Source organism: Primulina tabacum, chromosome 11 (assembly GCF_025594145.1).
Source record: "Primulina tabacum isolate GXHZ01 chromosome 11, ASM2559414v2, whole genome shotgun sequence".
NCBI classification, from domain to species: domain Eukaryota; kingdom Viridiplantae; phylum Streptophyta; class Magnoliopsida; order Lamiales; family Gesneriaceae; genus Primulina; species Primulina tabacum.
Genome location: NC_134560.1, coordinates 7,301,704 through 7,318,848, shown reverse-complemented (window position 1 = coordinate 7,318,848; position 17,145 = coordinate 7,301,704). Strand labels below are relative to the sequence as shown.

The window sequence follows — 17,145 nt, the reverse complement described above, 5'->3', positions numbered from 1 at the left end:
TCAAATCTTTATCGAGAATCGTGATCTATCCGTGATATAAATTCGAACTCTAAATCTTTTATCTCTCAATTTTCGAAATTCTCAAATATATACACTGTAAATTTCGAATTCTAGGGATTTTATTATCCTTTTGCCTGATTTTTATCCCGGTATCTCCATATCAACTCAAATTTTAGGCATTTATCTGCGAAATTTCAAATGATAATATACACGATATTATTATTCACTCAGTCTTGGTAAAATCTTACAAATCTCACATCCTCAAATGAGATAAATCCTGGTATCCAAAATATACTATCGTGATAAAAACATAAATGATAAAACTTAAAATTCTTGGATTTTACATCCCTCCCTTCTTATGGAAAGTTTCGTCCTCGAAACTTGGGTTGGCTTGGTCTCCGAAGAGATACGGGTATTGGTCCCTCATCCTTTCTTCTAGCTCCTACGTGGCTTCTCTTTTCGTGTGGTTAGACCATTGTACCTTGACGTAGGGAATGATACGTCGCCTTAGTACTTGGTCCTTGGTGTCCACAATTCTGATGGGAACTTCTTCGTACTTCAGCTCTTCTCCCAAGTTACTTTCGATCATGAGCGGTTCTGCTTCCAACACGTGGCTTGGGTCCGAGATGTATTTCCGTAGTTGGGACACGTGGAAAACGTTGTGAATTCTAGGCATGTTTGGTGGCAGCGCCAATCTGTATGCTAATGTGCCCACTTTTTCAAAAATCTCAAAGGGTCCCACATAACGAGGGTTCAGCTTCCCGGCTTTACTGAATCGGACCACTCCTTTCATAGGCAAGACTTTTACGTAGGCCTTCTCGCCGATATTGAATTCCACTGGCCTTCTTTTCAGATCTGCCCAACTCTTTTGTCGATCTTGAGCTGCCTTGAGTTTCTCTCGGACTACTGTAACCTTGCCTATTGTTATCTGTACGAGTTCGGGTCCTACTATAGCTTTTTCTCCCACTTCATCCCAATATAAGGGTGATCGGCATTTTCTCCCATACAGGGCTTCGTATGGAGCCATCCCAATACTGCTGTGATAGCTGTTATTATAAGCAAACTCGATCAATGGTAGATGATTGCTCCAATTGCTACTGAATTCTAGAGCGCAGGCTCGCAGCATGTCTTCCAGGGTTTGAATTGTTCTCTCGGTTTGGCCATCGGTTTGTGGGTGATAGGCCGTACTAAGAGTCACTTTAGTTCCCATGGCCCCCTGAAAGCTCTTCCAAAAACGTGAGACGAATCTTGGGTCTCTGTCAGACAGGATGCTCACTGGTACTCCATGAATTCGCACAATATTATCCATATACAGTGTAGCCAACTTGTCCAGATTATAGTTCATACGGACGGGTAGGAAGTGTGCAGATTTTGTAAGTCTATCTACAATTACCCATATTCCGTCTTGACCTTGCCTCGACTTTGGTAACCCCACCACAAAGTCCATGGAGATGTGTTCCCACTTCCACTCAAGTATCTCCAACGGTTGCAATAATCCTCCAGGTTGTTGTTGCTCTGCTTTGACCTGTTGACACACTTGGCATTTAGAGACAAATTCTGCCACGTCTCTTTTCATTCCATTCCACCAAAAATTTCTTTTAAGATCTCTGTACATCTTCGTACACCCTGGATGGACTGAAAACTTGGATTTGTGTGCTTCTGACAGTATTTCTTGGCGAAGGTTATCGCATTCTGGTACAAATAGTCGCCCTTTCATCCACATGACTCCTTTGTCATCAGTTTGTAGATCTTGAGACTTCACGCTTTCGACTTGTCCCCTAAGTTTCTTTAGCTCAGGGTCTCGATCCTGGTTTAACTTGACGGTCTCTTGCAGACATGGTCTCGCGGAGAGTGAAGCCAGAGTAATTTTGCTCTCATTTTTCCGACTCAGAGCATCGGCCACCTTGTTCGCTTTACCCGGGTGGTAACTGATTGTCAGGTCGTAATCCTTCAGGAGTTCGATCCACCGTCTTTGCCTCATATTAAGTTCCTTTTGGGTGAACAGGTATTTGAGGCTCTGGTGATCTGTGAAAATTTCGCACTTGGCGCCATAGAGATAGTGCCTCCAAATTTTTAAGGCAAATACAACTACTGCTAGCTCCAGATCATGCGTAGGGTAGTTCTGCTCGTGCGGTTTCAACTGCCTTGATGCGTAGGCTATTACTCTTCCCTCTTGCATGAGTACGCATCCCAAACCTTCCTTAGATGTGTCGCTGTAGATGGTGAATTCCTTATCTTCAGTGGGTAAGATTAGTACTGGCGTGGATGCGAGCTTTTCTTTTAACGTCTGAAAACTTTTCTAGCAACCTTCGTCCCAGACGAACTTGGAATTCTTCTGAATGAGTTTAGTCAGTGGTATGGCGATTGAGGAAAAACCTTCGACAAACTTTCTGTAATAACCTGCCAGTCCAAGAAAGCTCCTGATGTCTGTGGCGTTCTTAGGTTTTGGCCACTCTGTAATTGCCTCGACTTTCTTGGGATCCACTGATACTCCTGCTTCAGAGATTACGTGTCCTAAAAAGGATACACTCTTTAACCAGAACTCACATTTCTTAAACTTAGCGTAGAGTTCCTTCTCTCTCAAGGTCTGAAGTGCAATGCGGAGATGCTCTTCGTGATCATGTTCGTTGGAAGAATAGACGAGGATGTCGTCAATAAATACTACTATGAACTGATCCAGGAATGGCTTGAAAACTCTGTTTATTAGGTCCATGAAGGCTGGAGGCGCGTTGGTCAGTCCAAAAGGCATCACTATGAACTCATAATGCCCATATCTTGTCCGAAAAGCTGTTTTGAGAATATCTTCAGCCCTGACCTTCCATTGGTAGTAGCATCTTCTCAGGTCAAGCTTGGAAAATGTTGTAACTTCTTTAAGTTGATCGAAAAGAATCGTCTATCATTGAAAGAAGATATTTATTCTCGATTGTGATCTTATTGAGTTCTCTATAATCTATACACAATCTCATACTTCTGTCTTCCTTATTCACAATCAGTACTGGAGTTCCTTATGGAGACGTACCTAGTTGAAATTGCTTCTTGTCTGGCAATTCTTGGAGTTGTTCCTTTGGCTCTTGGAGTTCAGTTGGCGTCATTCGGTAAGGTGCTTCCGAAATTGGTGCTGCACCAGGGACCAGATTAATTTCGAACTCAACTTCGCGGTCCGGGACTATCCCTGGGAGTTCTTCTAGAAAAACATTCGGAAATTCTCGCATTATTAGGGTATCTTCCAGCTTGAGCTCAATTTTTTCCTGCACTTCGTTCACCATTGCTAGGTAAACTTTTTTTTTTTTGCCTGATTTAATGGCTTTCCAAGTCTGGGAAGCAGAAAAAATGTATTTCTGTCTCTTGGCATTGCCAGGATATCTTATTTCTTCTTGGTTCGCGTTTCGGAGTTTGAATTTTTTTTTTTTTTTTACTCCGGCAATCTGCTATTGCACTGCCCTTAGATAATCAATCCATCCATATGATGACGTCGAAATCTTACCAAAGTGCTTTGAATCAAGTCGGCACTGAATATATACAAATAGATGATGATTTTATTCTATCTTGAAATTATCACGATTACTATCTCAAAACTAAAAACCTATATAAAATCTTGGAACTTAATTCAATATCAATCTATACCCTATTGATTTAAATCCCAAAAATTATAACTCAGTCGTCAGAAAATAAAATCTTATTCAACCTTGTATAAATGAAATTAATCATCAATTAATGCTTTTGTTAAATCTTACTTGCACTAAACCTTACTTTCCTCAATATCCAGCAATAATCTCATAACTTATTTTATTCATATAAGATCGTAATCTACGAGTTATCCCAAAATAATATAAATTACTTAAACCTTAAGATATTGTTTGCCAACTTCCTTTTAGACAAGGTAACCCAAAATTATACATATTTAAAGTTAACGCTTAGCATTCTTTAAGAACCCAAATTAATGTTTACACATTTAACTATTGCCCAAAATCAACTTCCATATTGAATATCCAAAACTTATTATAACTCTTATATCATATTTTCACATACTAGTTTTTTTTTTCTCTTCCCATAAATAATTTATTGTCCCCAAATCAAATATTTCACCTTAAATCATAAGCTTAAGTCAACTTATCTCAGATAAGTACAATCCCAACAATATAGGTCAATATTAATTGTTTCCTTAATAAAATTCCATAAAAATCAGATAAACACGACAAGAAACGCGTTTAACGAGATTTTTCGAGATATTTTCCAAAAATGGAAAGTCTAGAGATAAACATATGGATTGAAAGAATTCGTCGAGAGGGTTTCAGAACAGTTGACAGAACCGAATTCGGAGTTTCCTACAAAAAAAATCGAAGGACGTATGCTGGCGGGTTGACTCGCTGACTCGGCCGGGTTGACTCGCCGGGTTGACTCGCCGGAGTATGGTCGGAGCAACTGCTTATGACGGCGAAGGGGTCAGGATCACAGAACCGGTGGTGGCACGGCAGGAATCGGTAGGAAAACTACCTAATTTGGCGGGGAACTCGCGCAACTCGGTTAACTCAATGAAATTGGGCGTTTCCGATTGGGTGATCCGAACTCAAAATTGATTGTTGGTAAAAGTTACCCATGGATCATAGATTGGTTGGTTATAAGGAATTGAAAATCGGAGTAGGATTGGTAGGGTAATTGGACAAAATAATTTTCGGGTTAGGGTTCATACGCCAAATTCGTAGATCTGAAATTCCCGTTTCATCCGAACGCAAAATATGAAATTGTTTGAGGGCTTTTGTTCGTCTCATAGAGACAGTTCTATATCTGGTCTCTGATCAAAGAAACACTACCGGAAGCGGCCGGAATCGGCGAAAAACGCGGCGGCGCACGTAGGGGCTGTTTGGCCGAATTTTTTTTTTTTCGAAATTTGATTTTTTTTTTTTTGAAACTCGATTTTTCCCACTCGGATTATGAACCTGGTGGCTCTGATACCACTAAAATGCCACGCCCCGAAACTCGAGATTTGACACCGGCGTCGTTTAACAATCACACAATTGAAACAACCAACCTCGTAGCATAGTATAAACCGAAATACCAGTTTATTAATCATAATCTCAAAAACCAAAGTCTTTACAACTGAAATAACTAATGAAATAAATGCGGAAACGTTTTTACATAAAACTTGAGTACCAAAATTCAGAAACCTCTTTACCAGCAACTCTCGAGATTAAAACAATTCATCAGCCCCAAAATTATTCCGATTCTTCTTCTTCAATCTGCTCTTCGGATTTATCTGGGAAGGTTGTAAGGGGTGAGTATTTTGGGAAATACTCAGCAAGTGGGGGCTGTTCGAGTACAACAAAACAACATGCAATTTTCGAAATATACATACCATGCAAACATAATTCTTATCACGTGCGCATCATTAACCCGACACTGAGATTCATCTACTTTCAATGGTTTACTGATATCAGTCCCTAATTTTTACTCCTCTAAGGGGACGAAGCCGTATAGCGGTTATCTCCCCCACCGCGTAAGGGTACGTATGGTTGGGATTCCCACCCATATCAAGTTGAATTCTCACAGTGTCAAAACATTTATTCATGCAAAATATCGTAACCAGAAGGGTGTAGAAGAAGAATTGTACTCGCCCGAATTTTTATAAAACCGAAAATATATGCATCGAAATTCAATAATTTAAAACAAGCCCACTTACCTTAAATTCTTGATGAAAAACGTAAAAAGGCTAGGGTTCTTCGAAATTCCTACTTCACTGGTTGGACGGCGGCAGAGCTTCGCTGCGCTCGAAAACTCCTAAGGAGACTAGAGCACAAATTTTCGAAAATTTGGTGTGATATGTGGTGTGATTTTCGAGTCTACAGGGGGCCCTCCTATTTATAGGGGTTGGCTGCTATCGTGATCGAGTGATATCGCGTTTGAATCTGAATCAAATCTTTATCGAGAATCGTGATCTATCCGTGATATAAATTCGAACTCTAAATCTTTTATCTCTCAATTTTCGAAATTCTCAAATATATACACTGTAGATTTCGAATTCTAGGGATTTTATTATCCTTTGCCTGATTTTTATCCCGGTATCTCCATATCAACTCAAATCTTAGGCATTTATCTGCGAAATTTCAAATAATAATATACACGATATTATTATTCACTCAATCTAGGTAAAATCTTACAAATCTCACGTCCTCAAATGAGATAAATCCTGGTATCCAAAATATACTATCGTGATAAAACCTTAAATGATAAAACTTAAAATTCTTGGATTTTACACATAGTTCGTCGAGGATTTTGTCGGCTACAGAAGATAATGATGATCCGAAGGCGACCACTGGAAGAAGTGCAGATGACTTAAGTTTCTTTCTTGTAGCAGAATCAAGTGGATTGCTGAAGCAACACTAGTACACTATCCCCTAATAAGTGGCTCGCGATCAAAACTTTTCTTTATCTTATGTATGGTTTAGATGCTGTTTTATCTTGAGCTTGTAATACATTCATTTCATGGCTTCATATTTTCTCTATGAACTAGCACATAATTTGAGTTCTTCTTTTATGGGTTTTGGAGAATGTCATCCCAGGATTAGATACAAAGCTGAGATTTGGCTGCCAGGAGGCCAATGAGTCTAATCCCAGCAATAGATTGGTAATATTTATAATTTGTTATATGACACATCTCCCAAGTCGCTGCAATTTTTTCATAAATTCATCTCTTTTACAAAATTCTAGTTTGCGTAAAGATCATTTGTCTGAAGTTTACTGGTAAAGAATGTAGAGGCAGCAAGTTCAAGCGCTCGAATTATCACAAATGAATGATCACGTGATCAGGAATGGAGAGATTGAGTGCCTCTGCTGGTTCTGCCTTTTTTCCAGCAAACAGGTGACCTAGTAGTCTAGGCCACGTCTTTTCGAATCCACGGTTTGCATGTTTACGTTACAAATTGACTGTCAATAAAATATTTTGTTAATAAGGTCACTCAACTCATGTAGGGTCGATGTAGTGGATCAACGGTCGGTTTGTTGGATTCCTCACTGGTGGTCAAGGGAGCTAGCAGTTGGTTCTCAAGGTTACCTGGTATAAAAGAGAGTTAGCACAGCTCGTAAGAGACACAGTACACAAGAATGGGAGATGATTTGGGAAGTTCATTGATCTCCACTTTTGAAGGCAATAGACAAAAAGATTCAAGAGTATGTATTGCTTTTTCTTTTTCTTTTTTTTTTTTAAGAAACACCGCCAAATTGTGGAAGGGGGTTTGACATATTTCTACATGTATACATATAAATAAGTGCATATGGACATAACACCTGAAGGATAAGTGAGACTATATCAAAATCTCCTCTAAAGATTATACAAATAGTAACATAAAACCATAAAAACTAGAGTAGCAGCAGAAAGCTAACACTGAAATTTCTAGATGGTAAAAAAAAATTTACGCCAACACTGAAGATTGAGCAAATTCATCGGCCGTCGTGTAGGATGCCAAAATATTATCAGCGAAGTCTAGGAGCAAGCAGAATCATAGGAGTCAATGTGTCTAGGGATGTAAACGAACCAAACCGAGCAGAACATTAAGAGGCTCGAGCTTAATTCGTTTAAGATATATACAAGCTCGACTCGAGCACAATTCAAGCTCGTCTCGTTTTAAAATTATTAAACTCGTGAATAGCTCAAACTCGATTCGTTAATAGTGTTCGTATATCATTTTTAACGAGTCTGGCTCTGTTCGACTTGTTATGCATACTCAATTTCGAGCTCGTTTTTAGCTCGTTAAGCATACAACAGAGCTCGAATTCGAGTTTGTTAAAGATAGAAGCGAGCTCGAACATACAATAAAATGTATTTATATATGTATAAAAAAAATGCTAAACTAAGACAAAAAAAGCGTAAATTCATTCATAAATTATAAAAAACGACAAATCTAACAATTAAGAAAACATAAACGAGCCATATAAATGAACATGTTCACAAACAGTAAACGAGCAGAGCTCGCAACATGTCCCCGAGTCTATAAACGAGCATGTTCGCATGCTCACAAGTCGAATTTCTTTAAGTTGGAGCTCGGCTCGATAAAATTGTCGAGCTCGAGACGACTCGATAAGATTAACAAACAATATCAACGAGTTTTTTACTGAGTCATGCTCCGAATAGCTCGCAAGCAATTTGGTTAGTTTACGTCGCTAACTGTGTTTGTGCATCCACGTCTGAATCGAAAAAGTCCATGAATTGTATGGAAGCTATAAAAAGTATTGTTGCAATCAGGATGCAACTATACAATAGCATATGTCCACTCCACACTCCTGTACACTAGATCAGAAAAACAAGAGTGAATCTGATTGTATTGTGTTGTATTGAAAACTTTCCTATTAAATAACATCGGTCAGCCTGTGGATGAAGATCAATCGATCGAACCAGGGGCATATCCTACTATGCCTCCAGCCCAACATTTTCGTTTGCGGTAAAATTTTATTATTGGAGAAGACTGGTATTTTATAATGATGTGATGATTATTACCAAAAGTTTTTTCTTCCTTTTACAAGGGATTAATTGAATTATAAGTTTATACATTTGAAGTTCCAAACATAGTTTTCTATGTTTATATATACTTGAATTGTGTATTTTGGTTCTGGAATATGTTTCATATTGCTTTTCTATGTTTACATATGTCCTTTGAGACAGTTTGCCAGCCAGTTTCTAAATTTCTGGTTATGCACTTGGATTTAACCACGTAAAACTCGTGTGGTTCTGATTCTGTGATTCTTGTTCATTCGATTCCTTTCTGCACTTTGATCGTGAACAATTATACACTGAACCTTGAAATTTTTTTAAATTAAAATGTATATAACTTGAATTCTTTTTTTGACACATACATCTTAAATATTTGACACAAATTATTTGTGTTATATCCTTCTGTAATTCATCACATATTTGGAATATATGTTTTGTTTGTTAGGCATGTGTGTGGGGACCGAGTGCTGGTCTGTTGGCACGGCTATTATTTAAGATACATTCACCTAATGTGGGGACTGCGGACAGAGTATTGTCTCTGTCGTACACAAGTATTTTTCTGGGAAAATATTATATTTTTCACCAATCCTTTACTTTTATTAATGCATTTTTCAAAAAAATAAAAAGGATGAACAGACTCCTGAGTCCTAAGCAACATGCATGTACAAAGAAAGTATTTGTAAATGATTAAAAAAGAATTATCATGGACTTTTCATTCACAAATTTACAAAACTTTGTAACTGATAACTTTTTCTTTTGAGCATAGGCAAGCACTGTCTGAGAATAGGATTGTGTGTTCATGACATTTACGAGAAATCGCAAAGAAACTAAATCAAAATAAAAAAGTTGATTCGGAGTTCACCGATGAAAGTAGGCTCTTGCTTGGATACGGACCGGTCGCCACTTCGATGTCTGGCAGATTCCACTTCATTCGTGATGTATTATTCAGTCAATTTTGTCATATGACATTTTTTGACTCAATGGTTTTTAAAACTAAATAATTAGTTTAAATAATAGATTATAAATTAAGATCGGCTAGTTTTACCTTATTTTCCGACGTCATGTGTCCTTTCCCATCTGTCTTTTCTGTTAAAAACACCTTATTTTTTTACACTAATTTCTCGTCCCCTTTCACACGGGTTTGTAGCACTACACTAACTTATTGGTAACAGAGATTATTTTAGTCGAAATATGGGGGAATCTCTATTAAAGTGGGGTACACCAACCTTCTTTCCTTATCCAAATTTCCAACACTTTGCCACGTCCAATTATTGTTCTCTAGCGAATTTATCCTTAGCCAAATATCTGACACTTTTCTTTTTTCCCCACCGTTCAATTATTGTTGTTCAGACAGAAGTAGTTGGCTCTGTGTCGTTGAAGGGTGGGTGCCCTAACCAACTGCAAAAAACCATTGCTCCTCGCCTCACACTTGTTTGGTGGATCGGATTTGCAGGATTAAAGCTAGTAAAATATCCAGATATATTATATGTGGTATTATTATTTTCAATTTGATCAAATAATATTAAACAGTTAACACGAAATTATTTTTAGTTTAGAATAGTTTTTTGATTTAAAAGAGAAATTATAAAGATAAAGAAATCACACCCTACTGACACCTTTCTACTTTTCCCCACCAAATCCATACTGATTCAAGATATGTGTTCTTCGCCCAAGTAATTGGATGAGAATTTCCCTAGCTAGCTAGTCAGAAAAACCTATATATCAATCATAATGTTGGAACATTTTATGTTTATAATCTTAATTTTGATGTTAACAAAATTTGTTATTTTGTTTCTAACAAGCTTATGTAGTGTGTCGAACTGATCATTTCTCGAGCCAAAACTGAAGCTATCAAAGACACCAACTGATTTCCAAAACTGAACCAGTCCAAACTGAGTTTACCACAGACCAGTTCAAAGCATCAGTTGTAACTGATCAATTCACATATCACGACAGGACTATCAAATGGAATCCAGCTAAGCACGAATATACAAGGTACAAGCTACAAGCTACTTCATAGAAGAATGTACAATAATGGACGTTGTAGCAGAACTAAAAGAGAAAAGCTTCCAGAACAGTTGTCAAAATGCAGAGACATATCATAAGGAAGCACATGCAAATACAACGGACATTGTTATCGAGTCTTCATGTATGGTCAGCTAAGCGACTATAAATACCAGATCAAGACCATTGAAAAGCAAGCGGAACTACAACAAAATACTAGTGTGTGAAAAAAACAGAGGGCACGCTCATTTCATATCAGCTTATTAGAAGCAGTTAGCCCAATTGTGTGGAAACACCCTCGTGTTGTATTGATTAGATCAATTCTCATACATTCACGCACATGTTGTATTGATTAGATCAATTTTCATACATTCACGCACAATCACTCGTATATACAGAGAGTTGAGCTTATTGTTTAGCTAAGTGAGTCTTCATACAAATACATTAAAAATTATGTTTGTAGTCTTGGCATAAGAGACGTTAAACATTATGCGGATTATCAGGTGCTGCCTGCAATCTTGAGTACTAGGAGTTTTAGTTGGATGCTACCCTTCTGGAGTGTGTTTGTACAAGGTGCTGTATAAATCAAAGTCTTCTAGTGGATCCTACCCAAGGTAGTAGAAGAGTAATGTAAGAGCAGTTAAAGTCTCCGAACATCCATTAACATATATTGTATCTTTAATTGTTTAACTATCGTCTTAAAACTGATTTGATCAATTCAGTTCTTCTCATAACTGGACTGATACAAGCCATAACTGATCCTTTTATTTCAGTTATTCAGTTTACACAAGTTAAAAGCTTTAAACTGTTCAATTTTCTTAACGAATGATTATTTCGAGTGTCTTCCGCTTGGTTTAAAAATCAAACCCGATTTAATTTATCGGTGTATTCATTCTTATAACACAAGCTATTGCAGCTTATGGAAAATATTTTGTTTGAAGCACCTTCAAGGGTGTCAAAATCGATCCTTCACATACGATACCATATAATCACTCGGATTAGATAACATGGTGATTAGCTAATCAACAAAATTTTTATTGGATCGTCTCATGAGTTGATTTTGTTAGACAGAACTCGGATATGATCCGACACATAAAAATATATTAATTTTTATGTCAAAATATTATTTTTTATTACAAATAAATATAGATGAGATTTATCGTACTGATTGACTACTTCCTGTTGGGGCGCAATGCAGGTAAATTATTGTTTATTCTGGAGTCTTTTTATCCAATCTCATCCATACATCACACCTTTGTGGTCATGGATAATTGATGAGATGTGATGGGATTAAAGTTTCAGATATTTTAAATGAGAAACTCCATCATCAACGTCGTTTTCTGCTAGAAAATTCATGATAATCTTTAAAATCCCGTTGGCTCCAGGAGTCCGAAACATTACGTTCTCGCAATCACTTGTTCTTTCCTCGCTTATCTGTTCAAGAACCAATTATCTATCGACACATTTTGAATCATTGTATTTGGATGTTGTGTTCGTCATGTTCGATCTAAATATTTTCATCTTAAAATTATTAATCCTCGATCGAATTTTCCATTTCATAATTTAAGTAGTCGCGTAGTACGTTCATCAAGCGGACAAACTCCGTTTCATGCCACTTAATTTACTCTGCTCTGTCAAGCTCAGAAATTCAATTCAACAACTTTTGGGTATTATCATCGATGAAAAAAATCCGATTTTAATTATTTTCGTCTACTAATAAGAAGTCGAGAATTTGTTGATCAATCAATACATTGGTCATGGCGAACATTTTGGTTCACCAATCAAGATTTTGATGCCGATGTCGAGTTGAGATTTGGATGATCTGTCGTGGACTTAATTATAAAACATAGTGTTTGTGCATATTTTACAGACGATCTTACGGAACACTTGAGATAATTAATCGATGATCTTGGGTAAAATATAAACGACACATGGTACTGTGTGTAATCCCTACAACAAATGGATCCAAATCTGTTGTGTCGCAATATCATCGAAAATATCCTTGGTGTCGCTTCTTTTGATTACTTATAGACAAACATAGAATTTGGATCTGTTTCGATATACAATATTTTTCAAATCTAATAAAATTAATTTGATCTATTAACAAAAAAAAAATCCTACACTGATATATTGAATTAATAATATAAATGATAATGAAATAGATCAAATAATTTGTAACAATTTGGAGATAAATATGATCATCAAATCAAAATGAATATAACGCGTATGTATATTTTATATATTATACTAGTCATCGAGACACACGTATGTTTTGTAACAAAATTGTACAAGTATAACGTTTTTGCATTTTCACTTTAATGTTTGATACCCCATGGGCCCAGGGGCCCGGATTACATTTAGAGGTCCAGACCACATTTGGGTGGTGTATTCTCCTATAAATATCATGTTTGAGCGTACGGTTAATTCATTCACTATATTATTTTCAGCATCGCTCTTAGCTGCTCCCTCATATATCCTCAGTCTCTGACTTAAGCGTCGGAGGGGACTACGCCAGGACACCCTCCTGACCCCCTTCTAACGGTCTTATTCGTGATTTCAGGCTCAGTGTAATTTCGAAACCTGCGTCTGGACTAGTGACACTTGCTGAGATCGGACCCTAAATTCTCCGTGAGTATCAATGTTAAATTTTATTTATATCGAAATATTTTCATTTTAAAATCAAAATATTAATTTCATGAATGAAAAAACATTTGTCATTTAAGAAATTAACGGGACACCTGATCATATACTATATTAAAGGGTATTTTATGCAATTTTAAATTATATCACGATCTCAAAGATTATATTATAAAGTGTTGAGCTATTAAAAATTTATAATGTAGTAAAGAAATAAATATATTTATATTTGAGTTATACAGACAACTTTATCTTGATGTACTTATTTGTAAAACAATTATATATAAAGATATCGACTAGAAACGCACACAACGTTTGTAATCGACATGATTGTATTGTAATAAATATCATATCCATTTGAGTGGACAACATATAATTATAAGTCAAACATAGCATGCAATTTGTTTGGTAGGACCATCCGTTACGTTCCCTAATCCAATATTTTTTTTAAAATAATAATAATTTTATCTGATGAATTATACATATCCATTTCATTATATAGTTAGTAATTCTTGCCATATGCAGAAAATTTACCTTAAAAGATCCCAGCTCCAAGAATTCCCATTTTTCTATAATATCCTGACTATCATGGATAAGTATAAACAAAAGCAACCCAAGATTCAAAATTGTAGGCTCAAATCTTCTGAAGGTTCTTCTTCACACACTTTTCAAAAATTTCCAACTCTTTTTTTCTTCTTTTTTGTAATGTAATTCTCTATTTATACACGATGCTGATTGGCATATGTGTGCGCGTGTGTGTGTGTGTGTGTGTGTACACAGAGGTGAGCAGTATTGAGTGGGAATTCATAGACATGACTGAGCAAGAAGAAGACATCATTTCAAGAATGTATCGGCTCGTGGGAGAGAGGTAAGAACAGTGGAAGTCCGACTTATTCCCGGGATTTATGAACTCATAATGGGAGATCGATCAGCTGTTTGGTCTGAAATAAGTATTCCATATTTTCTTAATCTTTCGTTGTTTTTGAACTTGCGCTGCAACTGTTCTTATCATCTGAGGTGATTTTCATTGTTCATCAGCAGGAAGCAAACATGAAAAATCCAAGAAAGAAACTTTGTCCGTTTATCACGGGAGTTCTTTGACTCCGCGGCTACTTGTTAATTGTTTTACCTTTTCTCTATTTTTTTTTTTTTGGCACTTTTCTTCGTAATCTTGAGTCCTACGAGTGGAGACTTTAACTTGAAAAAATTTCAGGTGGGATTTGATCGCCGGAAGAGTACCGGACCGGAAACCAGAGGAGATCGAAAGGTTTTGGCTGATGAGAAACAGCGACAGTTTTAAAAACATAAGGATACAACAAAAGATCAAAAAGATTTCTTGATTTGTCTCTACAATTTTATTTAACACGCCATTATCCACTCTCCCTGTTATAGAAGGGGCGGTGGTTGCATCTTTGTGGCCTCTAGATTATTGATTATGAGCATTTTTCTTTGTCAAATCCATTGAACTTTGCATTATATATAAATATTTGTAAATAATTTTTATCAGAGTAGTTGTCACACTATCCAATTTGTAGCTTGGACTTTATTGATTTCTATGTAAAAATAATTTTTATTTTAATAATATTTTATGATTTTATTCAATTATGACATGTATTTTATATTTATACATATGCAAATTGTATAGGTAAATCTTTGAATATGCAAAAGGTACTATGAGTTCTGACTCTCAACGTAAGATCTTGAAAATCATTAGAAAGTGTATCGTATATTCTAAACAAGTTTCTAGTCGAGTCAATTGCATATGATCGGGATAAAAGTCACTTGAGCTTGAGACTGACATCTGTTAAATAAACGGCATGTTTCATTAGTAAGAACATGTAGATGTCAATTCATGCAGATATGTGATCATTTGATAATGCACCAAACAACCCTCCTTTGGATTGTTCAAGTAGTTATCACTTATCTTGTATGATAGTCTGTGGTTATGATTGTATAACATTAGTCCTTCTACCCGAGACAACATAAAGACTCTACGTACTAGCATGTATTTTGATCCGTTTATCCACTCCATTGAGGGTCATCAGGTGGCGAGGTTGAGTGTAAAATCCAAGAATTTTAAGTTTTATCATTTAAGTTTTATCACGATAGTATATTTTGGATACCAGAATTTATCTCATTTGAGGACGTGAGATTTGTAAGATTTTACCAAGATTGAGTGAATAATAATATCGTGTATATTATTATTTGAAATTTCGCAGATAAATGCCTAAGATTTGAGTTGATATGGAGATACCGGGATAAAAATCAGGCAAAGGATAATAAAATCCCTAGAATTCGAAATTTACAGTGTATATATTTGAGAATTTCGAAAATTGAGAGATAAAAGATTTAGAGTTCGAATTTATATCACGGATAGATCACGATTCTCGATAAAGATTTGATTCAGATTCAAACGCGATATCACTCGATCACGATAGCAGTCAACCCCTATAAATAGGAGGGCCCTGTAGACTCGAAAATCACACCACATATCACAACAAATTTTCGAAAATTTGTGCTCTAGTCTCCTTAGGAATTTTCGAGCGCAGCGAAGCCCTGCCGCCGTCCAACCAGTGAAGTAGGAATTTCGAAGAACCCTAGCCTTTTTACGTTTTTCATCAAGAATTTAAGGTAAGTGGGCTTGTTTTAAATTATTGAATTTCGATGCATATATTTTCGGTTTTATAAAAATTCGGGCGAGTACAATTCTTCTTCTACACCCTTCTGGTTACGATATTTTGCATGAATAAATGTTTTGACACTGTGAGAATTCAACTTGATATGGGTGGGAATCCCAACCATACGTACCCTTACGCGTTGGGGGAGATAACCGCTATACGGCCGCGTCCCCTTAGAGGAGTAAAAATTAGGGACTGATATCAGTAAACCATTGAAAGTAGATGAATCTCAGTGTCGGGTTAATGATGCGCACGTGATAAGAATTATTTTTGCACGGTATGCATATTTCGAAATTGCATGTTGTTTTGTTGTACTCGAACTGCCCCCACTTGCTGAGTATTTCCCAAAATACTCACCCCTTACAATCTTCCCAGATAAATCCGAAGAGCAGATTGAAGAAGAAGAATCGGAACAATTTTGGGGCTGGTGAATTGTTTTAATCTCGAGAGTTGCTAGTAAAGAGGTTTCTGAATTTTGGTACTCAAGTTTTATGTAAAAACGTTTCCGCATTTATTTCATTAGTTATTTCAGTTGTAAAGACTTTGGTTTTTGAGATTATGATTAATAAACTGGTATTTCGGTTTATACTATGCTACGAGGCTGGTTGTTTCAATTGTGTGATTGTTAAACGACGCCGGTGTCAAATCCCGAGTTTCGGGGCGTGACATTGAGTGTAGTTTCGAAATACATAAGAGCAAATGCATTGTAGTTGGATATTTATTGTTTGCTTACGAGTGAAGATATCTTATGTGATCTGATGAGTTAATATTACAAAGAGTCTTTGGCCAGATCAAGACATGTAATTTAGATAAATGTGTTTTCCTAGTTGCTCATATGATGTCACTATTATTACCCAAATATATATATCACATCGTTATCAAATTAATTTGGAATTCTCGATATGCCAATGGTTGCAGATTCGATTGGATATATGAGTTAAAGAGGTTGTATTGTATGCTAACCATAACTTAATATTCTTGCATGCACTATCAGTGATACCTAGGGGATAATAGGGTAATGCTACTAGACACTCTTACTACGATCCGGCTTTGTGCAATCAAACTTCAGTTATGACTATTCTTGATCAAGGTGTTGATGAAAAGAATGAGAATAATTAGTGTAAACCCGAATAAGAATAAAAGTTGTTTTGAATCAGATGAACTTGTGAACCCACGACTAGTTGTATCCTTAAACCATTGAGGGTCACACAAGCATTGAGATCAAACAGATTGCCTATGAATGAATTTATAAGTGGATTCCATGGATTGGAAGTTGTGTAAGTTTACCTGCTAATTAAGCGATGAGAGTGGAACTGCCTGTTTTTCTGAAGGAGTTTACAATAA

At 36.4% G+C, this 17,145-nt stretch overlaps 1 protein-coding gene across 2 annotated transcripts; it reads left to right on the top strand.

Moving 5' to 3' along the window:
* The first annotated feature begins 13,604 nt into the window (after window positions 1-13,604).
* LOC142518963 (MYB-like transcription factor ETC3) lies at window positions 13,605-16,512 on the top strand. 2 transcript variants are annotated; one of them, XR_012813680.1, is made up of 3 exons: window positions 13,605-13,772; window positions 13,904-15,203; window positions 16,498-16,512. XR_012813680.1 is itself a non-coding variant. In XM_075621826.1 (3 exons), the coding sequence occupies exons 1-3, from the start codon at window positions 13,643-13,645 to the stop codon at window positions 14,461-14,463; spliced, it is 345 nt and encodes a 114-aa protein (XP_075477941.1). In that variant the 5' UTR covers window positions 13,605-13,642; the 3' UTR covers window positions 14,464-14,629. The 2 variants fall into 2 exon arrangements, 1 of the variants encoding a protein (XP_075477941.1); XM_075621826.1 differs by lacking the exon at window positions 16,498-16,512 and having other exon boundaries at window positions 13,904-13,991; window positions 14,337-14,629.
* The last annotated feature ends 633 nt before the right edge of the window (window positions 16,513-17,145 follow it).